Source organism: Cervus canadensis, chromosome 5 (genome assembly GCF_019320065.1).
Source record: "Cervus canadensis isolate Bull #8, Minnesota chromosome 5, ASM1932006v1, whole genome shotgun sequence".
NCBI lineage: Eukaryota > Metazoa > Chordata > Mammalia > Artiodactyla > Cervidae > Cervus > Cervus canadensis.
The window spans coordinates 10,507,199-10,533,356 of NC_057390.1; the positions used below are offsets into that span (position 1 = coordinate 10,507,199).

General features: G+C 39.6%; 1 protein-coding gene, 1 non-coding gene and 1 pseudogene across 3 annotated transcripts; 1 reads left to right on the forward strand and 2 right to left on the reverse strand.

Moving 5' to 3' along the window:
* Positions 1-1,695: 1,695 nt before the first annotated feature.
* On the forward strand, positions 1,696-16,645 carry DUSP11 (dual specificity phosphatase 11). The gene is made up of 9 exons (XM_043468153.1): positions 1,696-1,926; positions 3,397-3,472; positions 4,649-4,780; positions 8,241-8,364; positions 10,962-11,022; positions 13,100-13,146; positions 13,421-13,496; positions 13,727-13,909; positions 16,162-16,645. The coding sequence occupies exons 1-9, from the start codon at positions 1,826-1,828 to the stop codon at positions 16,355-16,357; spliced, it is 996 nt and encodes a 331-aa protein (XP_043324088.1). The 5' UTR covers positions 1,696-1,825; the 3' UTR covers positions 16,358-16,645.
* Positions 16,646-18,630: 1,985 nt separating this feature from the next.
* LOC122441503 lies at positions 18,631-19,601 on the reverse strand (annotated as a pseudogene). The gene has a single exon (XR_006269377.1). The product of XR_006269377.1 is annotated as a dnaJ homolog subfamily C member 8-like (transcript).
* A 2,713-nt stretch (positions 19,602-22,314) lies between these two features.
* Positions 22,315-22,416, reverse strand: LOC122442740. The gene has a single exon (XR_006269736.1). It is a non-coding gene; the product is annotated as a U6 spliceosomal RNA (small nuclear RNA).
* Positions 22,417-26,158: the final 3,742 nt, after the last annotated feature.

Consider the following 26,158-nt stretch of genomic DNA (forward strand, 5'->3'; position numbering starts at 1 on the left):
CTATACACTAACAATGAAAAATCAGAAAGAGAAATTAAGATGTCAATCTCATTCACCATTACAACAAAAATAATAAAATATTTAGTAATAAACATATATAAGGAGACAAAAGTGTTACATACAAATAACTATAAGACACTGATGAAAGAAATTAAATATGACATAAACAGATGGAGAGATCTATTATGTTCCTGAACTGGAAGAATCAATATTGTGAAAATAACTATACTACCCAAAGTAATCTACAGATTGAATGCAATCCCTATCAAATTACCAATGGCATTTTTCACAAAACTAGAACAAAAAATTTCACAATTTGTATGGCAACACAAAAGACCCTGAATAATCAAAGAAATCTTAAGCAGAATGGAGCTGGAGGAATCACCCTTTCTGAATTCAGACTAGACTGCTGCTGCTGCTGCTGCTGCTAAGTTGCTTCAATCATGTCTGACTCTGTACAACCCCAGGGACAGCAGCCCACCAGGCTCCTCTGTCACTGAATTCTCTAGGCAAGAATACTGGAGTGGGTTGCCATTTCCTTCTCCGTCAGACTATACTACAAAGCTTTATTTTTATAGTTAGGGTGTTGTCTTGTCCCATAGACTCACTTCCTGCATTTTGAACCCATTAGGTTAACTGAGATGTCTTGGTGTAACACAGCCAGTTCATCTACCTGCCAAGGCTCTTGTTAATTCACCCTACTGTCACATTTGGGTTTAATTAAATACTGAAATCCCTCAAATCCTTGCCAGATACTGTTATATTTTTTTAGTGTCAAACACTTAGATGTCTGGTGCACCAAATATCCTGGAGTCCTTTATTTTCCATTCCTGTATACTACAGTCAATCTTTCCCAGCATCAGGGTCTTTTCCAATGAGTTGGCTGTTAGTATCAGGTGCCCAAAGTATTGAAGCTTCAGTTTCAGCATCAGTCCTTCCAATGAATAGTCAGGGTTGATTTTCTTTAAGATTGACTGGTTTGATCGCTTAGCTGTCCAAGGGACTCTCAAGAATCTTCTCCAGCACCACAGCTCGAAAACATCAATTCTTTGGTGCTCTGCCTCCTTCATGGTCCAGCACTCCCATCCGTACATGACTACTGGAAAGACCATAGCCTTGACTATATGGACCTTTGTCAGCAAGGCGATGCCTTTGCTTTTTATTACACTGTCTAGGTTTGACATAGCTTTCCTGCCAAGAAGCAATCCTCTTCTAATTTCATGGCTGCAGTCACCATGTGCAGTAATTTTAGAGCCCAAGAAGAAATCTGTCACTGCTTTCACCTTTTCCCTTCTATTTGCCATGAAGTGATGGGACTGTTAAGCAAGCTTTTTCACTCTCCTCTTTCACCCTCATCAAGAAGCTCTTTAGTTCCTTTCCGCTATCTGCCATTAAAGTGGTATCATGGGCTTATCTGAGCCATTAGGCACAAATACTTGTACACAATATACAAGTGTGAATGTAAGCACTTGGAAAATAGCTAAAAGAGCCACACAAAGCACTCGGAGAGTGGGGAAACTCTCCTTGTCCCGCACTATTGGAATTCTGAAGGGTGCACACACGAATTCATGGACTTGTGCGACCCGCCTCCGGCTAAGGACGCCACTGCAGCCGGCAGAGTCCTGTTTACTGATCAAGTCTCTCAGTCAGCCGTCGTGATGACGTCATCGCGGCAGGCGGTGGCGCATGCGCAATAGAAGGAGCGCCTGGAGCTGCGTGGGTTGCTTCTTAGGCGTTTCCGGTTCGGGGTCGTGCCGGCACCCGGGTCTCTGGGCTGGCAACTTTTGTATTCTTGGCGTTGCGTGCGCGGCATCTTGGGGGTCACATGAGCCAGTGGCATCATGCCCGTGGTCACTGGGGCCAGGATCGCGTCTTTTCTGGATATTCGTCAGCCAAGAAGAAGGGCGGAAACCACATCCCCGAAAGGTAATACACGTCTCGGTCCTTGGGAGTTGCCCTTTCATCTCAGAGCCCCTGGGCCGGGTCTTCATCTCTTGTGCTGTCCGCCTGTCGCGTTTACTCCGGCCGGCTTGGATCGTCCGCCTGTGCTAGTCGGCACTGACCCGCTCGCGGCTGCGTTCAGAGTAGCTGAAAGGGACGGTGTGTGATGTTCTGATTTCTCCCCATTGTTTCAAAAGCGAGGCTCTGGTCATTGCTTTTCAGGTAAAATGCCAAAGGACTGCTATTTTAAGGTGAGACTGTCGGTGTTGGGGACACAAAGTAATTACCAAAATAGAATCCCCTTCAATTCCTCAGGTCTTCCCTGGTGGCTCAGACGGTTTAAAGAATCCACCTGCAATGCAGGAGTCCCGAGTTCGATCTCTGAGAAGATACCCTTGGAGAAGGGAATGGCAACCCACTCCTCTATTTTTGCCTGGAGAATTCCATGGACAGAGGATCCTGGCGGGCTACAGTCCGTGGAGTCGCGGAGTCGGACACTACTAAGCGACTAGCACTTTAAGTTTTCGCCTCCAATTCCTGAATCTGTGTTGTTTTTGGCACAGAAAATGTAACAGGAACTGAGTTTCAGTGAAGAAAAAAAAAAAAAAAACCACATCAATAGCGCTGACTTTTCTAAAGAAACAGTTCTGTGTTATTTGTCTTGTCTCCGGGAATCATAAAGGGCATAGTCTTGCTTCAGAACCGGTGTCATTTGAGAGATCTACCTCTATACATTCAAATTAATTTTGAGACTTTACTCATATGTACAGTAAACCCATTTATTCCCTGAGACCTTCCTTTCTTCCGCCGCATATCCTTTTAAATCAACTCCATTTTACCTCCTGAATTTCTTTTGAATCTGTCACGTCTTCTTCATCCTAATAGTGAACTTCTGCCCTCACTTTCTGTGCTTCCGATACACTGAGTTAACCTTACTTCCAACTCATCCTACAGAAATCAGTTCAAATATTACTTTTCACTGTGATTCCTAGCATTTTGTGACCTTCACAATCCCATTATTAGGTTTTCTTTTAAAATACGGATTTGAAGTTCCCTACTGAATTTGATGGCATCAGTTAAATGAGGACTAAGAATAAAGTGGGAAGTGAAAGTATTGTGTTTAAACTAATTTCAGTCAACCTGCTTGTATTAATGATACCTTAGTACTCAACACCAGGCCATTTTTATTAGGGAGTCAGAAGTTCTGGCCATCTTTGGTTTCAGATATACTTTGTTAAGACCTTTGCACTGTTTTGTTGCCTTTTGTCTGTGTTCACGATGGGAAAACTGGAACTAGGGAAGTAAAAGTTATTACTAGGTTCATTTGAATAAAATGCAAAGCTGAAAGAAGAGGAATCTACTGTAGAAGACTTTGATTTCCATTTTGAAGGTGCATTCATCCTATGCTGGGAGACAGGCTATATAAAATTTGCCTAACAAAAAATGTATTAATAGGTGGAAAGACTATCTCCCAGTTGGACAGAGGATGCCTGGGACTCGTTTCATTGCTTTCAAAGTTCCTTTGAAAAAGGTAAGCAAAAGTTGATATAGTATTTTTTCAAAATCTGAATTCACCAGATAGAACCCTAGTTCTCAACCCTGTTGTACTCCATTTTCCTCTTTTATACTTTTTTTTCCCTTTTTATACTTTACTACCCCCTTTACTATCCTGAAATGAATTCATAAATACAATCTAATTTCATAGGGAAAAATCAATGTAATGCTTTAACTATAAGGAAAGAGTAAATAAAGTAAACTATAATAAAGTAATGTGTACCTTGGGACTTCCCTGGGGGCTCAGTGGTAAAGAATCTGCCTGCCAAGCAAGAGACACAGGTTTGATCCCTGGGTTGGAAAGATCCCCTGGAAAAGGAAATGGCAACCCACTCCAGTATTCTTACCTTGGAAATCCCACTGGCAGAGGAGCCTGTCAGGCTACAGTCCATGGGGTTGCAAAAGAGTCGGACATGACTTAACCAACTCAACAACAACAACAACACGGATATATATCTCAGTATGTATATATTTGGGCATGACTGTACCAGAAATTAAAAAAACAGTTGCTTGCACCATGAATGCAAAAAACTGTGGACTTTGGTAGTGATGCGTCAGTGTTGGTTCATGGACTCTCAAAAATGAAGCCCACTCATATGGAATGTTGATCACGGAGAAGGCTGTGAGATGGACAGAACATATAAATGGGAACTCTGTACTTTCTGCTCAGTTTTGCTCTGAATCTAAAACTGCTGTAAAACTAGTCTAGTGATATATTTCAAAGAAAATGTGTTGCTGGGACTTGAATAACCAAACAGATCAATGGCAAAGAGTAGGTAAATAAGCCAAGTACATACAAGAATATTTAGCAATGAAATCCATCCTTCATATATATATTCAAGAAGTATTTATTTATAAGTGTCTATTTACAGGCACTCTGCTTGGCGTTGACAGTACAGTGGTAGGCAAAACTGATGTGGTCCCTGCCTTTTGGGAGTTTACAGTCTGTTTAGGAGACCAGCATGAAAGAAATAAATATATAGAAATGCTTCCCTCTAATCTCTCTGGAAGAAAGGATTGTAATACAGCTTGTAAATTCCAGAGGAGGAAACTTAGCTTTGAATTTCATGTTAGCATCACAGGGCTTCAGTAAATGAATAATATAAGAATGGATTTTAAGCACATTTTTTTAAAATTTCATTCTCTCTGACAGAGTTTTGAAAAGCATCTTGCCCCAGAAGAATGTTTTTCCCCCTTGGATCTTTTTAACAAAATCCAAGAACAGAACGAAGAACTTGGACTGATTATTGACTTAACATATACTCGCCGCTATTATAAGCCAGAGGTAAATGGAACTTGCAGTTGAAAAGGACATTCTTTTTGGTACTATAATAATTTGTAGTAATTCGATGTTTATCATCTTATACTAAGGTGAATCCTGGCCTTCTTTCATGAGTAATAGTTCAAAAAGGAAAGTTGGTGGTTTCCTTAAGTACACATTTCTGATTTCTCTCTGCAGTGAGATTAAGAAAATGAAATTGAAGACATGAATTGAACTATACCATTTGGCAATAGGCTCTGGATCTGCTTAAGAATTGTATAAGCTCCCCTGTTGTGTAGTTTGAAAATGAAGTAAACTATTAGTAAGAATAGTAAGCCTGAAAGGAAAGAAAGTATATCCATTATGTCTTTATATGTTTAAGCATCACAATAAAAGGCAATTGTTCTCTAAGTTTTATGCTTTCTTTTCCTAAAATCTTTTGATATAATACAGAAACCTGTATATTCTCTTGGCCCTTGTAGGACATATCAGTGCAAAAGAATTATCCTTCTTCTGATCTGTTCCATGGCCTTGGGAAACAATAACACCTAATGTTTGTTAATACGTGTATAGCATTTTGCCATTTAAAAAGTTCTTTCATATCCATTGTCTTAATTAATCCTCTCAACAATCCTTTGCTGTTGAAGTGGCGGTAGTACTAATATCTTCTACTGCACTGCCTCTGCACTTAGCTCAGAGGATAGACAATTACACCTACTAGTTTTACGGGAATGAAACAGATTCAGAAAAGGAAGAGTTTAAATTTGAACTTAGTTGTTCCTCTTTTTTTATTGTGGTAAAATATACGTAAATAATATTTATTTTAACCATTTATAAGTATACAATTCAGTGGCATTAAATATAGTCACGATGTTATGTAGCCATCACCAGTGTTTATATTCAAAATTTTTTCATCATCCTAAACAGAAACTCTATAATCGTTAAACACTACCAACCCCATTTTCCCTCCCACCAGCCCTTGGTAACCTCTATTCTACTTTCTGTCTCTATGAATTTGCCTCTTCGCTGTACCTCATGTAAGTGGCATCTACAATATCTGTCCTACATCTGGCCTATTTCACAAAGCATAATATTTTCAAGGTTCATCATTGTTATAGCATGTGACAAAATGCCGTTCCTTTTTAAGACTTCATAAATCCTATTTTGTGTATATACCATATTTTGTTATTCTTCTGTTGATTGACAAGTGATTCCACATCGTAGCTATTGTGAACCATGCTGCTGTGAACATTGGTGTACATACATTTGTTCAAATTGCAGCTCTCAGTTCTTTTAGATGTGCAGTGTCGGTCGGAGCAGAGTTGTTGGATTATGTTAGTTCTGTGTTTAACCTTTGAGAAACTCAAACTGTTTCCTACAGTGTCATAAACAATTATTACAAATTTAAACATATACAGAAGTTTACAAAATACTGAGTGTTCTTTGTATGTTGAGAATTCCATGAAATCATCTCACTATAATATTTATCAACTGAAGTCTATCATTCTTCATTTATACCTCTGCCTGTTTCACTCTTATTTCATTGTGTAGCAGATCCTAGATAACATTTAATTACACATATGTATTTTTTGTTATATATATATTTAAAATATAGGACTTTTATTCCTTAGTATCATTCTTTAATATTATTAAATATCCAATCAGTGCTGAAATTTGCAGTTGTCTCCTAAATGTCATAAAAAGCTGTTTTTAAGAATTTTGAATTGGATCCAAATATGGTCCACATGTTACCTGATATGGTCTTATTGTTAGGTCTCTAATTTTATTTTTATTTATTTTTTTGTAGGTTCTTCTTCCATGTCTCTCTCACTTTTTTTCCTCCTTGAATTTTATTTTTTAAAGAAACTGGTTTAATTGTCCCATCTAGATTTTGATGATCTCATTTGTTAATGTGTTGTTAAACATATTCTTCAGTGCTTTTATTTCCTGTAAATTGGTAGTTGGACCTAGAGGCTTGGTCTCAATGAAGCTTGGATGTTTTCTTTTGGTAAAGCAGTTTCATACATGAGAATGAACAGGTGTTTATAATTATAAGTGATGATGAATATAGGTCTTCTTCCGTGGAGACATATGGTTGTCTCTTTCTATGATATTAACAGTCACTGATGATTGATTCCTACATCCACTAACTCAGTTGGAGCTTCAAAAAATGGTGAATTCTATAGTTCCTTTTTCACTTATTAGCTGGGGGTATTTCTATCAGGAGAAAATTCCCTGCATAAGCTATTTGGTTGCCCAGCTATAGAGGCATGATTTTCTCCTTTTATTTAAAAGTTTTCAAAATAATGAGTTGATTCACAAATACCCTCCAGTGGTGACCGGCTTTATTTATTTGTGTCACCATGGACTGCATTGGGCTTCCCTGGCAGCTTAGTGGTAGAGAGTCCACCTGCCAATGCAGGAGACTCAGGTTAAGTCCCTGGGTTGGGAAGATCCCCTGGAGAAGGAAATGGCAACCCACTCTAGTATTCTTGCCTGGGAAATCCCAAGGACAGAGGAGCCTGGCGGGCTACAGTCCATGGGGTCACAAAGAGTTGGACACCACTTAGTAACTAGACAAGAATGGTGGACTCCATTCCAGCTGTTCTAACTGAGGGCCTACCTTTGGCCAGTGGAGCTTCTCAGTGACCCTTGCATCCTTTTGACATGACATCAGTTGTTCCTAGACTTTTTCAGTGGTTCGAGATAGGAAATGTGTGTGTTTGTTTTTAATATAAAATATATCATGGGTTCAAGGCTTTCCAGGTGGTGTTAGTGCTAATGAACCCCCCTGCTGATGCAGGAGACATAAGAGATGAGGGTTCAATCCCTGGGTCGGGAAGATCTGGTGGAGGAGGGCATGGCAGCCCACTCCAGTATTCTTGCCTGGAGAATCCCACAGACAGAGGAGCCTGGCAGGTACCATCCATGGGGTCGCAAAGAGTCAGACACGACTGAAGCGACTTAGCATGCTCACACACATATCATAGGTTCATACTGCTACTTTCCATTTAAGTTCAGAACTACAGAATTTTCCCTTAGCCTGTTCTGTCTTTTATTGATAATCTGCTTTCTCCCACCCCAAGAATACCAGTTCTCAACAGTGCATGAAATTTGCTCTATTTTCCAGTTCCAAGTTCTTTTGACCCTACTGTACCCTATTCTACTTCAATGAATCACAGCTGCTTTATGCTCTTAAAATGTAAGATACTAGGTAGAACTATTTTTTATCATTTTGAGTTATATGTGCCTTCATTCATATTGATTTGCTTTTGCATCCCTAGTAACTGTCCTTCCTATAGTTTAATGGGAATCACGTGATACTTCCTGGTTAAAGCAACTTTGGGAAAAAAAGTCCCTTATCAGAGTGACTGACATACTTAGATTAATATAATGTCTTTGTTTATATTTTGCTTTCTCTAATTAATCTTTTGTTCTTTCCCTACAAATGAAATAATATCCATTCCATGGTTTTGCCTTCTAGGAATTACCAGAAAATATTCCTTATTTAAAAATTTATACAGTCGGGCATCAGGTTCCTGATGATGACACTATTTTTAAATTCAAAAATGCTGTTAATGGGTTTTTGAAAGAAAATAAAGATAATGGTGAGTGGTTTTTTTTGTTTTTTTCTCTTTACCTGAATTTTGGTATGCATTTCAAGTGGGGTTGGAGAATTTTAATATTTTGAATAGTTCTGACATTAGGCCTATTTGTTTGATAATATTAAGGTGGTGCTAACAGAGGCGTTTTTCCTTTTTATGGTCTCAAGCAATTTAGTTTTGGGGTTTTTTTTGGGGGGGGTCAATTCAATTTGGAAGGTGATTGTTGTGAGAAGTACAAACTGAACTAGCTTATTTACCTCTTTTTAGAAACTTTGAATGGGAAATATATAATAAAAATGTTCTTTTGTCCTATTTCTTGGTTGAAAGGTATCAAAGGGAACATGGTGTTTGCTATGTTTTAAGACTGAGTAATCTCTTTGGAATGCCACTGAGCCGCTGACAGCGTGCGACCCCTCTGTGGGTCTTCTGCCAGCAATGGGCTAACTTCACTGTGCTCTCTGATGTCTGGATCTTGCTTATGATCCCTTGTAGTTTCCTCTGCTATAAATCCCTCCCACAGATGCCAGGCTCACTGATAAAGAGGGAGAGACTATACTCTCCACTCCCTAAAATTGGTAGACTCAGAAAATAAATTGGTTTAGTAAACACTGAGAGCCTATGAGGTTTGTTGTTAGGGCATGGGGAAACAGGTGACTAGCAGTCTAGTTCGGTAGACACTTATGGTTATCTAGGAAGAAAAGCATGTAGTAACTCTTAAGACAGTGGGTTAATTATAATAAAAGAACCAAGTGCAGGGACTTCCCAGCCGTCAGTGGTTAAGACTCCATGATTCCCGTGCAGGGGGCGCAGGTTTGATCCCTGGTCCAGGAACTCAGACCCCACATGCTGCGTGGTGCGACCAAAAACAAATAAACAAAAATAAAAGAATCGGGTGCCCCAGGAGAAACTGAGGAGGGCCTGACTGAGGGTCTGAGCTGGGCTTGGGGGCAGAGGATCTTGCCGGAATGAGGAGAGGACAGACCAGGTATTGGGAGCAGGTACAGAAGGCACCGGACTAGAACTTGTGCAGCGGAGGGGCGGCCCCTGGAGTGACTAGAGGGCAGTGTGAACGGATAGGGAATTCACACATTCATTTTCTACAGAAATATCTTATAACCATCTGAGTTGAAGGCACTATTCTAGGAAGTAGGAACAGAAGAGTTCTTGCCCTTACATACTTTACATTCTAGTGGGGGAGAGAGAAAAGTAATCATATGGAGTGTCAGGCGGTGGGTGGTAAGTGCTCTGGAAAATAACAAACAAGATGAAGTGAGGGAGTGTGGAAGGTGACGAGGGAAGCCCTCTCTCTTAAGATGTCAGCTGATCAGAGCCTTAAAGGAAGCAAGGAACAAGCCATTGGATATCTGAGGGAGTGGGGATGGGGTGGGACGGAGTGTTCTAAAGCAGAGGGAATAGTAGGTACAAATTCCTTGAGGTACGACTATGCTTGGCAGGCTTAAGGAGCAGTAAGAAGGCCAGTGTGGCTGAACAGGGGCGAGCGAGTGAAGTCAGAGAAGTAGAAAGTGCGATCAGAGAGGCTGGCAGGGGACGGGAGGGAGGTGGGTCACATAGCTCAAAGTTTGAACTTATAATTCAGTTGGAGAGACAGATTGATAGTTTCAATTTATAATTCAGTTGGAGAGTGATACTTGTTTATAAAGAGTTCTAAATTCTTTGCTAAAAATTTGGGGTTTATTCTATGCTAAATGAAGATTTTTAATCAACAGAGCAATCCAGCCAGGTTTATATTTTAGAAGATAACATCTTCCATGTGGCAGGTCAGTTGGAATAGAAGGGGTTAGAAGTTGGGCAGTAGTAATCCACGCCGGAGACGACGAATGCCACACACTGCCTAGTCACAGACATGCCTTTTGCAGAGATAAAACGTGTTGTTTTCTATTTACTTTCTCGTGTGTGTATATATATACACACACACACACATATATATATATATATATTTTTTTTTTTTTTTTTTTAAGTGCTAAACTAAGAGATACTGTGGCATAGTTGGAAAAATCTGAGACTCTATTCTAGTCTTTGTTCTGTTTGCCTGCTGTGCAGCTCGGGCTTAACACCTCAAGCCTTTCTCATTGTGATATAAGAACAGCGCTATGTTCCCGAGAACTCCACAGACATATAGACCCATGGTATGTATGGAGCAGCAAATGGAGAGTAGGAACAGAAGCACTTTGGGAACCCAAGAAACCGTTTGTTCTTTTCATAAATTCTATTGAGCATTAAAAGTGAAGGCTTTCCATTTGTTTCACCCAAAACAGATTTCATTCTTTTGGTAGCTTGTTTTGTTTTGTTTTTTTCCCACTCCCTTTCTCTATAGTCAAATCAGTTCATGATGGGTGTGCTCCAGTCCATGCTATTGCATATGATTGGAGGCTATGCAAGATTTCCAGGACGCAATGAATTTTGACTATATTAATTCTTTATAGTATGTTCCTGCTAAAACATATTTTTCTTCAGAGTTTTTCCATTTTAGGATAGTGGTGGTGTTCTAGTAAACAGTAAATGCTACTCTTCAGAAAATTGTATAACCTTTCTTTAGGTAGCTACTTCATTTGTTTAATCCCATATTTTCTGTTTTCTAGACAGACTTATTGGTGTCCACTGTACCCATGGTTTAAACAGGACTGGCTACCTCATCTGCAGGTGAGTTGCCAACCCCAAGAGGCAGACTATGTTTAAATTTTTTGTTTACAATAGTAATGTCAGCTGAATGCAGAAAATGCAGTCAGTTAAAGAAATGTATGAAGTAGAAGCAGTCATGCCCTTGACTTAAGAGATTACCACCAGTGATAATTTAGCACATTTTTTTTTTTTTTACTTAAAAAACACAGATAGAAGCACATATAATCGTCCCCTGATATCTGCAGGGGATTGGTTTCAGGATATCCCATGATACCAAAATCCTCAGATGCTCAGGTCCCCTGTGTAAACTGGTGTAGGATAGTCAGCCCTCTATATCCGCAGGAATGAAACCTGTGGATACAGAGGACTGAGTCTACATGTGATTTCATGGTATAGTATTTAGATGTTCTGGTGTATAATTTAATATATGGTAGACATCTTCCTATGAAAATATTTGGAGACTTTGTTCTTTTTTGAAGGCTGCATTGTTTCTTTGCTTACTGATGAACAGAAAGTCAGAAGTTTTTGATATTATAAAACATTGAAATAATGAACATTCCTCTGTGAATGTCTTTGACTTTATATGCTTTGTCTCAGATAACCTCACTCTGAATGGGACTTCTGAATTAAAGAGTTTATGCCCTTATGCTTTTTGTGACTGTACCAATTTTTGTTTGTTCATTCAGAAAATATTTAAAATATTGAGTATCTGTTGTGTTTAAGCTCTATGCTGGGTCCTAGCAAAAAGCCTTGGGAAATTGTGGGAGCAGAGAGACTTTACCTACCCTTTGTGAATTCTGGCAGTCCAGAGAGGGAATAGAGATTGAAGAATTACACTCTGCATGTACAGTTACAACTCTGACAAATGCCAAGGAAAGGGACCTGGTACCACAAGAACATATTTTAGGGAGGATTTGACCTCATCATGGAGATTAGAAGTTTCTCGCCCCCCCCCCCCCTTGGGCTTTTATTGAGGTTATTATTACATAGGCATGATTGATTAAATCATTGGCTGTTGGTAGTGGACTCAACTTCCAGCCCATCTCCAGCCCATAAAAGTTCCAAACTTCATACAATATTTCTCCTTTGAGAAAGTTTCTCTAGGGATGTTTGAGCTGATATCTGATGGAGAAGTAGGTGTTAACCAGACATTGGGGAGACATTTCTAAGCATAAGAAATAAGAAAGACCCTGTAAGAGGAAAGCATATGCTCTGTTGGAGGAACTGGCCAGGAAGGCAGGGGTGTGGGGGAAGTGTGTCATTCAAATGGAGCTGCTCAGTCGTGCAGGTTTGTGTTCAAGGTTTTAGACGTTAAGAGTATTAGAAAATCATTGAACTGTTTTTGTTGAAGGTGAGTGTACTTAAATTTGTATTTTCACCCTCTCATTTGGCTACTGAGTGGAGAATACACTGAGGGGATAAAGAGCAAGGAAACAAGTTAGGAGACGTTAGTAGAAACTGGGCATAATGGTGGCTTGGACCAGGATTTGGTGGTCATTTTGGTGGAAAGATGTGAACATATTCTAGAGATGTTTAGGCAACATCATTGTTTAGGCCTTGCTGGTGGGTTGAGGATGAAGGTGAGGAAGCAATAACTGTCAGTGATGGTGATTCCTAAGTTTCTGGGTCCTACAGTTGGTTAATAGTTAATAGATTAATAGTGTTTTTTTTAGATATGATGTTAATATTTTTCCTAATTTGTCTGTTACTTGTTGGTTCCTGATGAATAATACTTAGTCATATTAAGTCTCCTGTTTTTAGTGTACAGAGCATTCTGATCAAAACTGACTGTTGTATCTTATCAGATACCTTTTTAATATTTGCCAGTTTGATCCTGTATTTTATTCTCTTTCATTTATTAATTGTTGTATTAATGTAAGTAAATACATTAATAGATTTTCTAAAGCTAGGTCATCGCTGCATCCTTGGAATAAAGCCTTTTCATATATCATTCTTTAATAGTTACTGATTAGATATGCTGATGTTTTCTTAGGATTTTTATTTCTATATTTGTAAAGTGAAATTGGACCTTTTTTTTTTTGCAAAAATGATTTTTTTTTCCTTTTTATTTACAATTGACTTGAATTTTGTCTGTTAGGTATTTGATTGATGTAGAAGGCATGAGGCCAGATGATGCAATTGAATGTAAGTATGAGAGCTGTCACTGTTTTCCCTTATTTTTTTAATCTGAAAGTAGAAATGTAGATGAATTTTGCAAATTTTGGTAAAGGAAAAGTTTGTGATTCATTTGTTCTGACATAAAATAACCTTTTAGCAAAAGTTTATAAAGGGATGTATCTGAAAGTAATGAGCTATGACAACCTGAATAATCAGTAAGTGGACTTCCTCTTTGATCCGCTTTCTCTGGGAAAGATTTGCTTTTTGTACACTTAATTTCTAACAGTTCATCTCTCCTCAGTATTCAATAGATGCCGTGGACATTGCTTAGAAAGGCAAAACTACATTGAAGACCTTCGGAATGGTCCCATCAGAAAGTAAGTTGCATTTTATACCTGATATTTGTGGTTAGAAAGATCTATTTTTGTATCATTTAAATTGCACATATCCATTCTTCTTGTAGCTCATTTACTTGCTGTAGGAAACCTAAACAAATAGGAGTGTGGGGGGGAGGTGGGATTGTTTTTTTTCATGGGCCAAAATACAGTCACTGAACTGATGCCAAATTTAGACACCAATAATATTTTGTGGAAACATTCTATTTGAGGAATTGGGATTCCAGTGTATCTAGAACAAGAGGTTTTGAAGATTCAACACATATGATGGAGCCAGTTTTCACAGCTACTAAGTCTTTTAACCGAAGACCTAAGCATAACATACATCAGACCCAAGGTTACCCAGAACCTCGGCATTTTCATACCTGGACTCAAGATTTACAGCAGTCAGAAAGGTATCTCTGCTTTCCTTTTGTCTAAAATTGAAATAGAAACTAATACTATAAATTAGTGCAAACACAGTATGATAATATGAAGAACTTGTATTTTCTTGCTGGTCAGTGTCAACCAGGAGGTACTGTTTTCTCCATGTTTTGCATTTAGGACTGGAAAATCAAGTATAGGATGGGGAATAGGTGATTTTTCAGAGGCAGTTGGGATAAGATCTTAGAAATTTTCATTGATCCTTAAACTTAGCTTAAGACAATAATTTGATGTGCGTGCCAAAAAGGATCTTACATACTTGTCTGTGTGTGTTAGGCGCTCAGTCACGTCAGACTCTTTGTGACCCCATGGACTGTAGCTCACCAGGCTCCTCTGTCCGTGGGATTCTCCAGGCAAGGATACTGGAGTGGGTTCCCATTTCCTCCTCCAGGGGGTCTTCCTGACCCAGGGATCGAACCCACATCTTCTGCATTGGCATGTGGATTCTTTACCACTGTGCCATCTGGGAAGTCTCCTCGCATTCTTAGGCTCCGTTAATAGCGGTACAGTTTTCAGAATAAGGAATGTTGTTTTATTTAAGAGTAAACAAAAATTAGGGCTTCCCACGTGGCACTAGTGGTAAAGAATCCGCCTGCAGTGCAGGAGACATAAGAGACTTGAATTTGATCCCTGGGTTGGGAAGATCCCCTGGAGGAGCGCACAGCAACCCACTCCAGTATTCTAGCCTGGAGAATCCATGGACAGAGGAGCCTGGGGCTATGGTCCATGGGGTCACAAGGAGTCAGACACTGCTGAATCGACTTAGCACAGCAGAGCACAATAAACGCAAATTATACGGAAAATAGTACAATGCCAGTAGAGAAATCTGCAGGAATTGAAACATAAGTCACACACATGTTTTTTTACTTGAGAAACAGGAAAAACCTCAGAACAATTAAAATAGCACAAGGCAGTCGAGGGTAGTGATGGTCAGGCTGGACCTGGGTTTGCATCCGAGCTCTGCTGTTCACTCTCTGTATGATCTTGATTAAGCTCTCTAAATTCCTGTTCTCTTATCTGTTGGATGGAAATTTTAATAATATTATAAATAAAAATTTTACAATACATACCTTGGGATTGTTATTGATTATTACATAAGTTTATTAAGTATTTTAGCACACTGTAAACTTTCCACTTTCAAAAGATGTTGACATTTTTAGAAGATGTAAACATTTCAAAGATTGTTGCTTCTGTTCCCAGGGACTCTGAAAATAGGTATAGCCTTTTTGAAACATAACTGTAATAGCCATAAAAATGCTCATACCTGCTAACCTTGAGACTACAGAAAAACTTCAAAATATGAAAAAATCCATATGCATTTAATCATTCAACACATTTCTCTAAACTTTCTACTGTGCATCAGACTCTGAACTAAATGCTTAGGATAGGCTCATATGTGTTCTGAAATGTTAATCCCGGCATTATTTACAGTAGTGGAAAAATTGATAGCAGCTTGCATTTCTAACAGTTAAGAATAGCTAAGTAAATTATGTATCCATACTGTGATATTTTATAAAACCATTAAAAGTGAGAGCTCACTTATAAGAAGTGAAAATAATAGGTTATGAATCAATAGTCAAAAAAAGATGCTAGAGGAAAAGACCAAAAGAAAATATTAACCAGTTTAGTTAGATTAATTGGAATTGAGGGGTTTTGGGGGTGTTTACTTTTCTCAGATCTCCAAATTTTCTTTTATATGATTATATTAGATTTACTGGTATTAATTTTGAGACAGTTAAATTTTAATTTTCCAAATTTGCTGCATGTGCTGTGGTTAGAATTTCTACATTTTGTAATTAATTTATATATGTATTGATTTCTAAGGTGAAAGCAGGTTCCTGTTTTCAAAAATAAATAGCTCATTCTGTTTCGTGTCAACCCTGCCACACGTGGAGTGAAGATATCTGATGAGGATAGTATGAGCGTTTACCTCTGTAGGGAAAGGTGGAAAAGGCTGCTGGGAACCTACAGTGTGCCCAGTCGTGGTGGGTGATTGAAAGACATTGTCTTAATTTACCTTCAAAACAGTCATGAAGATGGAGGGTATTTAATAATACCCTAATGCTCTATTTTATAAAGCACTGAGAGATCCAGAGGTTAAGCAATTTTATCTGCTAAAATCACACAGGTTGAAAACAGTAGAACCAGTGTCTATGTATAATTTTATAAAGCTTGTTATATACAGTTATTAAAACTAATAATGTTTTATTACTTTCATTTTAAGAAAATTTTCACGGAATCAGAACATTTACCAGAGATGCCATGTCCCTCCTCCTGGTCCCCCTGGAGAGGACTATTTCCAGAGGAGATACTCTTGGAATGTAAAGCCAAATGCCAGTCAAAGAGGCCGGAACCAAAGGTTTTCTCCTGGCAGTTACTACAGAGTACCCTATTCAGCCTATTGTAGATGGGCCAAGTGACACAAGCCTACCCTGGAAATCTGTCTGGAGACAGAGCAGGACTGAAATCAGCAAGTGACTTTTTGTAAGATCAGGTCAAATGAAGTTTATAATCTATTTTATTGCTGCCTTATATGTTCAAGCTTAAGGAAAAATTATATTGATACTTACTACTGCTGACAAATTTGCAGTATTTACAGCAGTGAAGGAAATAATCTGTCATTCCACTCTTAAATTTTTTTTAAAGGAAGATGATATTTTAGAACTGATAAAAGTAATAAAGAATATCCCTTGTAAATTAATGAAAAATTCTACCTTCGTTTTCTATGTATTTTTTCCTGACTAAACTTGTGGTGTTAGTGTGTGTGTCTGTATGTGTGTGTGTGCATGCAGAAACATGTTTTTGTCATATTCTGTTATTGACCCAATCACTAGGATATCTTTTTTCTCCTCCTAACTCCTAACTGTTCAATATTTTTGTTAAGATCTACCTAGGAGATAATCTCTTTAGAACCTAATCACTACTTGTGATTAGTTGTAGTATTTTTGTCATTAGACATCTCTTTCATTGTCAATCTGTTGTTTTATTGGCAGCTTTCTTTCACTGAATTTTCAGATAGGCCATCTAACACAGGAATGGATAAACTTGGAGAGTGATTGTCAGTTGAGCAGGAAAGCCCAATCGATACACCTAAATACTTAATGCTGAGTAATTTACCTGACAGGGTAACTGTTATCAATTGGGTAGGGCTACTCAGAAAGCTTGAAAACTTTTGTAGACTGTAGAGATTGCTTGATGAACAGAATAAGATGTGACATTTAAAGCCTGCGATATCCATGGAGACTTGCATGGCTCCTTAAGTTATTGCTTTCCTATTGAACGTAACCTGCTGCAGTCTTTTTCTACTAGCCTCTCACCGTGGGATGGTGCCTGACCTTGACTTTTTCTAAGTTATCTCTTAGCTGGTTTTACCTCTAGAACACACGGATGGATCACTTGGGAGGTATTAATTATTTTTAGTTGCAGAGGAAGCCAGAAACCTTTGTTTGCTCAAGAAAGGGTGTAACTCATTGACTTCATAAGCCTTGGTAGATATTTGATGAATACTTGGGCAAGTTGGCTTCATTTGTTACGCCTCTGATTTTGGAGTGTTGTATCATAGAATGATGCTGCCTGTGATGGCTGTTTGCTCTGTTGTGTTTCAAAAATGAACATCCTGTGGAACCTGACGCTAAGGAGGTGCTCTAACTCACCTTCATCTAAAGGGTGGCTCAGAAAAATTTTTTTTCTACCCGCCACATTTAACAAAGATACAAAAGTTTTTCTTGTTTCCTCACATACTTCATGAACCCTCACTTGGAAAGAATTGGAGCAGGACAACTGGTGAGGCAGAAAGAGAACAACCAGGGACAGGCATGGGATTCCAGCTAGTCTAATATTCTACAGAGTTCCTTGGCAAGCAGTTTCTGAGGAGGACGTTGCCAGCACAAGTGTCATATAAGCAGTGCCACCTTGGAAAACCATCTTTAATCCTGTTGTCTTCTCTGCCCCATCTCATTTCAGTTATCAGCACAGCTTGTTGATAACCACTCTCCTCTTGTGTCTCATTTATTCTTCAACACACTGTGGTTTTGGCTTCTGCGCACATCATACCACTGAAAGACCTCTGGCTAAAGGAACCAGCAACTTCCTCTTTTAAAGCTGTGTAGTGGTCTGTTTAAGCTTTTACATTTTTTATTTTCATCACATCAAAAAACACATACAAGAAAAACACACACACATATGTAATTTTTTTTTTTTTAGGGTATAAAAATTTATTACACATACAGAATATTACTACTAACAAATGCAGACAGGCGAGGACACCACAGTACGGGATGGAGCACGGCTAGCTCTTTGGAAAGTGAACAGGTTGGGTAGCTTGGAGCCTCATGCCACGCGGGTTGGCCAGTCAGATGGGAAAGCACATGCAAACTCCAGGGACGTCGGGGCGTCCAGTGACCGCTCTGGGTGTCGGCGGCCTTGCCATCTGATTTGGGGCTTCGAAGGACGCCACACCCAGAAGCAAGCAACCGAAGCCAAGGGGCTTTGTAAGGTGGCCCAGGCTGGTCTCTGAAGTCACGGCAACACCAGAGTCAGCAGTGTGTTTAACTGGATGATTTCCACAAACTACACACGACGTTTCTAACCATCACACTTCGGTGAAGTACAAAACATGAAGTTACAGGCTGTGGGAAGAGAAGGCAGCACCTTCCAGCCCCAGTTGGTCTATGGGGTGAGGGTGGGACGGGTATCTTTTTAAACCGAGCCCCTCATTTCAACGTACAAAAGAATTACTCTGATCAGTATTAAATTGTATTGAAAACAAAATGGACTAAAAAGCAAATACTACTCTATGTTGGGGTGAAAATGGGAGGAAAGAATGAGTCCTTCAAAGCAGGAGGGGGACAGTCGGGGAAGGTTCTGGGCCGTGACCCTTGGCGGTCACTCACGCTGCTCCATTTTTACTTTTGGTGGTCTCAGGAAGGTCCGGTTTTTCTTCTCTTTCTTTCCTTTCGTTTTGGCTTGGAAGTTTCGCCAGCTGTCCATGCGACCATCTCGATTTTCCTCAAAATTTTTCTGCCACTCCATTTCTCGTTTGGCTTTTTCTTGAGCTTCAGTCTCTTCCTCCCGTTGTCACTTCCTTTCATGCATCCCTTTGGCTTCTCTCTCTTTCCTTTTAATTTCCAGCTCAGCAAAGAGTTTCATTGTCAGTTTGTATACTGCTTGTTTAAACAGCTCAGGGTCATCCTCCTCCACATTTGTGGGCTTTCCTTCCTTCTTTAATTGCTTTTTTCGCTCTTTCACGGCATGCTCCACATATTCTTTTCCTGCCTGAATTACACCCAGGGCCCTCTTCTTATGTTCCTGATCCAGTAGCAACTTGTAAGCTTTGTCCACAGCTTCAAAAGCCTTTTGTGCTCTGTCAGCATCATCTTGATTTTTGTCAGGATGCACCAGTATGGATAACTGCCGAAACCTCTTTTTTATTTCTTCATCTGTCACTTCAGGATCTATCTGAAGAACCTCAAACAGGTTCAAATTGAAGTAGGAAGAACCAGGACGAGTCAGTCTTTCAATCTGATTTTTGGATGTTAGAACTGAATCTCTCTTCTCTATTTGTTTGACCTCACTGTAGAAGGTCATAAATGCTTCCTCTGTGCTGCCTCCTCCACCCGAAGCCCTGCTCTCTCCTGGAGCCGCCATTTCCCCGGCCCAGTGACCACATGACTCTTCTCCTGTATGTAGTTTAAAATTCAAATAGTTCTACTGAGATTTTTATGAAAAAGAGTAGTCTTCCCATTAGCACACCTGCCCTACCCCCTGATTGTCACTCCCCAAGGGCAACACTTTATGTATTTTTGCATTATTATCTAATATTTGCCTGTTATTTAAATACTAGGCTTATTCAAGCTTTGAATGAAGAACAGATTCAGATGAGGAAGGCAGTAATTCAAAATAGGATGGCATTAGACATACTCACAGCAGCCCAAGGGGGGACTTGCATGAATGTTGTGTGTACATCCCTGACCTGTCTGAAGATGTATCTGCTGCCTTGGAGGATATGCAAAATCAAGTGAAAGCCATGTCTAATGAACTGTTGTTATAGTAATCTTGATCATACTGCTTTGTGGGCCCTGCTTCCTACAATGCCTTGTGAATTTTGTAACCCAGAGGTTGATAGCATTCTCTCATGTGGGTGGCAGGAGGGCTAAGGTACAATATATCTCAATAAATGATGCTCATTATGGAAACTAAGAGCATCAAGAGGGGGGAATGAAGAAGGAATTCATAGGGCCCGGACTCCATCTCAGGCCTGCCCGTGCTGATCGTGCTAGGCCGCCTCTCCAATGGACTCTGAACTCTGTGCTTAGCACCTGTGGGAATGACAATGGAAGGATAAGATCCCCTCTGGGCAGGGGAATCTTGAAGATCACGTCCAGGTTACTCATTGCCTAAGAGAAAACAGACACTAATCACCCCTGCCTCTGGACAGTATCTATCGGAATGTAACCACAGGCTTATTGATTATTAACTGTTTGAACACAAAACACGTGAATGATGGGGTTATTGTGATTGTATTTACCCTTCCTTTGTAAGCCTCAAGGGATTTGGGCTGGTGGGTTTGGACACGTACACATGGGGTATAAAAGATTTTCACAAATGCTGGTCGGGGCCCTTGGCTAAGAGGAGACTCTGCCTTGGGCCCGCCGGTGTAATAAACTGCACTCCACTAAAAAAAAAAAAAAAAAAAAATACGAGGCTTATATGACCACTTCTTGATTTTTCAGTCTCTAGTACTTTCTGTTGCTTTCCTACTGTAGATGAGTATTTTTTAGCTCTTTCATTTTTTAACATACACACTTCTGTTCCTTGCATATTTTTAGTATAGTTATTTTCCAACTTTTGGTTAAATCAATATCCTAAGTTTATGTTATTTTCTAGGTAAGTGTTCACCTCTGAACCATGATGTGCCATGGTTATTCTTATGCCATTTTTGCCCCTACATTTTTGTGTCTTTTCCTGTAGACCTAATGTGGATAGGGTAAACACATCAGACTCTTTTTTTGTTTGAAATCTTTCTTGGGTTGATTGGATTTGTTCTTGACTTGGTCTAGGTTGGGCACTGTTTGCCAGGGCTGCCATTAAAAAAAAAAAATCAGAGACTAGGTGTCTTAAACACTGGATATTTATTTTTTCACAGCTCTGGAGGCCAGAAGTCCATGATCAAGGTATCAGCAGGGCTGGTTTCTTCTGAGGCCTCCTTGGCTTGTAAATGACCATCTTAGTCATTTGTCTATACATGGTCTATACTTGGTCTTCCCTCTGTATCTATGTCCAGATTTCCTTTTCTTTTATGGAAACCAGTCACACTGTATTGTGTCCACCCTAATGAACTCATTTAAACTTAACTTTTTAAAGACCCCATCTTCCAAGTACAGTCACATTCTGAAGACCATGTGGTTAGGATGACATCAGCATACAGCTTTCACAGGGACACAACTCAACCTATGACAGGTACATGGTGGTTGTTCTCTACACCAGGGGCACAGCTCTTGCCCTGGGATTTCTCTTTGCCTTCGCCGTGGTCATTTCTTCTGTGTTTCTTCTGTTTCCTGGATCCACAGGTTTACTTCCCTGTGTAGTGGAGCATATTCTTCCATGGTTTCCCAAGGATTAATGGGATGCAAACTTTTTGAGGCTTTTGCATGTCTGAAATGGGTTTATTTTATTCTTTCACTGCATTGATAAGTTGATATGCTATACATTTGTAGGTAGGCAGTTTAAAATGCATTTATTCATTATTTTTCCATAGTTCATTGTTGCTATTTAAAACCCTGTGCTATTCTGATTTCTGTGCTGCAGTCCATGGGGTCACAAAGAGTTGGACACGATTGGGCAACTGAACAACAGTAACAATTCTGATCCCAGAACTTTTATTTGTGACCTGTAATTTTTATTTCTGAAAGCTTTAGGATCTTTATCTCAAGTGTCCTGAAATATCATGATATGACTTACCGTGGGTAATTTTTTTGGCTGCACCGGGTCTTCATTGCTGCGTGAGGGCTTTCTCTATTTGTGGCAAACAGGGGCTACTCTTGCGGCGTGCAGGCTTCTCTTGTTGCTGATTGCAGGCTCTAGGGCACGTGGGCTTCAGTAGTTGCAGCTTGAGAGTTCTAGAGCAGGGGCTCAGTAGTAGTGCCTCACAGGCTGAGTTGCTCCACAGCACGTGGCATCTTCCCAGATAGGAGATCGAACCCATGTCTCCTGGCATTGAAAGGTGGATTCTTAACCACTGGACCACCAGGGAAGTCCCTAGTGTGGGTATTTTTAAAATTCATAATGCAAATGAGGCCTTCCAGTCTGGCAGGCCATGTGCATCAGCTCTGGGGAAGTTTTTTTTTCACTTTATCTTCTCTATATCTTTTTTCTTTTTTAAAAAGTGGAACGCTTCCCCAGTTTGCATGTCATCCTTGTGCAGGGACCATGCTAATCTCTATATTGTTCCAATTTTAGTATATGTGCTGCCGGTGAGCACTACCTTCTGTTTTCTTTTGGGGGAACTTCTATTAGTTGACTGTTTGATTTTCTGAAATGTATCTCTTAAGTTAATTGTATTTTTGTCTCTTATTTTCCATTTTTAATCTTTTTTTTTTTTTTAAATCACAAATTTTCTCAGCTTCATTTCTACCCTTCTGTTGGTTTTTTGCTACATATATTATATCTATTTTTTCTGCTATATATTTTTAATTTCCAAGAGCTAGCTCTTCTTTTCTGAATGGCTATCTGTCCGTGGCACTTCATTCTTTTATTTTTAATGAATGCATTATCTTTTCTCTCTTTAAAGTTACCAGTTTTTAAGTTTCTTCTGTTCTCTGTATCAGCCATTTTTGGTTTTGGTTGACTCCTTTCTCTCTTGTTAGATGTGATCTTGGAATATCTGGTGATTTTGCCTGTTGTTTAGTACTTGAGATTTGAGCACTCAGAGCTGATGGAAACTGCTCATGTATGGTAGACTTGTAAAAAGGCGGTCACTCACCTTGCTATTTTTGTTTAACTTCCCCTTGCTGCACAGAATCAGGTTTTATTTTTGTCCATTTTTTTTCTAAGCCCTTAAAAAAATTTTTTTTTTTAATTTATTTTGGTTGTGCTGGGTCTTCGCTGGTAAACAGGCTTTCCTTTAGTTGCAGCAAGTGGGGCTGCTCTCCAGTTGCAGTGCACAGGCCTCTCATTGAGGCGGCGTCTCTTGTTGTGGAGCACGGGCTCTAGGGCTCCTGGGCTCCAGAGCACAGGCTCAACAGTTGTGGCACACAAGCTTAGTTGTTCTGAAGTATGTGGTATCTTCCTGGACAAGGGATCAATCCTGCATTGGCAGGTGGATTCTTTACCACTGAGCCACCAGGGAAACCCTGTTTTTCTCCATTTTGACAGTTAATATCTTTGGGATTTTTACTGCACTCTCTCTCATCTACCACTTATCATCCCTCCCCTTCTCTTGTGAGTTTTTAATCTTTGGGAGTTTTTCTTTTTTGTTGGGGTTTGGGTGGTGAGTAGAGATACAGATATGAGTTCAATTTAGCCAGTATAATAAGACTTTGTCAATTAAATGAATTTTAGGTTTAATATCAGTCTGGTAAGCTTGATTTTTAGGCATCACATCCCAGGATTGTAGGCCACTCAGTGTCCTAAGTCATGATCTGGACCCACACAGTCAACTACAGACACTCCTACTATGGAGGAAGCCCTTCTTAGGATCCTGTCTGAACCACCTTTCTAGTGTAATTCTAACAGCTGCCCCAGAATTATATCCTAAAACAAACTCATGAATGTTATTCCCCTCTTGAAAATTTTGAATGGCTTATGATCTTTAGAATCCATTTCCAACTCCTTGTCAAGGCCTTGTGTGATCCGACTCCCAGCTGACTTTTCAAAGCCTCTGCCATGTTCCACTCCATTCTTCAGTGTACCAGCAGTTCTTGAGCACATACACACTTACGCCATGGTGTCTTTGTCTTTCCAATTGTTCCTTGGCTGTAACAGCTCTCCTGCAGCCTCTATGGGCAAATCATTCTCGAAGCCCCATCTCCTCAGTAAATCCATCTCTCCCAACCTACTGAATTACTCCTTTAGCTACAAGGTACTTTGTAGGACTCTTTAGCATTTATTTCACTTATATCCTATTATGTGAAATACAGATTCCAAGAATGGTCTCCTCCTCCTTCCTGAAAGTGCCATGTGCCACCTGGCCCATGCTCCCCAGTTTTGCCTTTGCAGGCAAACCTAGCACTCCCTAAGCTGACTGGAGCCCAAGTTAAACTCTGGGCCTGCATGGCCCTTACAGCCCCCATGTGAAGCCCTCTCTGTTATCGGCCATCACTCCACTTTGGAGTTGGAGGAAATGCTGCGTATCAGGCCACAAGCTCTGGCTTTATGAGCTGCCATGGAAGGGTGAGATGATGTACAGAAGTGTAGAGCAGTTGACTCCCGTGTGAGGAGCCTTAAATAATGAAATGCAGGAGAGAGAAGGGAGCCTAGCAGGTGAACGCCCCCTCCATTTTCCCTTCTGTGGAATACTCTTGTGTTGGTCCTTTATTGGACCAGAACCTGGTGGTCGGGAGTCGACGATGAGAGAGTGAAAGAAGGAAAGAAGCTAATATTCCCTGGGTTACGCAGCCGGCTTTTGCGCTCCAGGGAATCAGCCAGAAATAGAGAGAAGAAAGAAAGAAAGACACGGGGACCAAAGCTCTGATGAAGCAAAGGTGTTTTAATCAACATGGTGTGGGCATATATACTGTCTTACAATGTAGTTATTCTCAGAAAAGATAAAGATTAAAATTCCAGACTTACAAAACACAAGGTGATCCCAATTAAAGAGAGAAGAGGGTACTTATCACCATAATGAGAAACTAACAAAGGAAATGCCTGGATTCCTCAGCCCCGGGAAAGGCGTGCCTCTCCTCTTAATTCCTGAATATTCAGTAATTTATAAGGGCCAGAGGATTCCTGACATGCTTGGAATGGCTTTTCCTTCCAAGCCTTCCAGAGAAGAACCAGCCTGCTGAGTGAACACATATACCAAACAACCTTTGTCTTTTTGGCTCACTGTGAAGCCTGTTCCTCACCCTCACCACTCTGTTCTCATATACCCCCAATAGAATTGTTATTTAGTCACTAAGTCATGTCTGACTCTTTGCAACCCCATGGACCATAGCCCACCAGGCTCTTCTGTCCATGGGATTTCCCAGGCAAGAATACTGAAGTGGGTTGCCATTTCCTGCTCCACAAGTAGGTGGTAATGGTTGCTAATATATCGACATTAATGATTTCAGAAATCAAGAGTAGTAGAGCTACCTCATGAGACCAACTGTGACCACATGCACAGAGATTATAAGGGAATATTAATGACGTCAAAGGATAGATCATAGAAAATGGAAACATTAGAGAGCCTTCTTTTCATCTGTTAGAGATTATGTTCAAGAGAGAACATTTTCAACAGCCTGACACAAGGCATTTTTTTATTTCCTTATGAAGTAATTCAGCAAATTTAATTTCCATTTTATTTAAACTAGTTTTTTTATTGAAGTGTTGTTGCCTTACAATGTTGTTCGTTTCTGCTCTACGGCAAAGTGAATCAGCTCTACGTATATATTGAATATATATTCTATTCCTTTTAATATTCTCTTCCATTATGGTTTATCACAGAATATTGAATATAGTTTCTTGTGTTTCAGTAGGACCTGTTCTATATAAATGATGGAATCACAGGATACACTATTTTTATGTCTGATTTTTTTTCAGCATAACTTTGAAATTTATCCATGTTATTCTATGTAGTAATAGTTGATTTCCTTTTTACTGCAGAGTTGTGTTCCATTGTATGGATATACAATTTGTTCATTCACTTAACAAGGGTTTGGGTTGTTTCCAGCTTTTGGTGGTCTTTTGGTGGTCACAGACAAGTCACTTTGAACTGGACAACTTTTTTTTATGTCTATTTTTAAATCGACTTTACTGAGAAATTTTATAAAATGTACTCTTTAAAATGATGATTTTTAATTTATTTAAATTAAATTTTAATTTTAATTTAATGAATTTTAACACAAGTTCCCTTGTAATTAACACAAAATCAGGATATGGAACATTGGCTTCATCGCAAAGGTTCCCTTTGGGTTTTTTTTCAGTGTCTCCCACTCCCCCATCCCTAACAACCACTAATTTGCTTTCATTCTAGAATAAATTTGCTGTATTTGCAATTCCTATAGTTTTGTAGAAATGGAATT

Excerpts from the sequence above, each read along its gene's own strand:
- DUSP11 (XM_043468153.1), top strand. The coding sequence starts at position 1,826 with ATGAGCCAGTGGCATCATGCCCGTGGTCACTGGGGCCAGGATCGCGTC. Across the intron at positions 11,023-13,099 it reads ACTGGCTACCTCATCTGCAG|GTATTTGATTGATGTAGAAG; the intron begins GTGAGTTGCCAA and ends TTTGTCTGTTAG. Across the intron at positions 13,910-16,161 it reads GATTTACAGCAGTCAGAAAG|AAAATTTTCACGGAATCAGA; the intron begins GTATCTCTGCTT and ends TTTCATTTTAAG.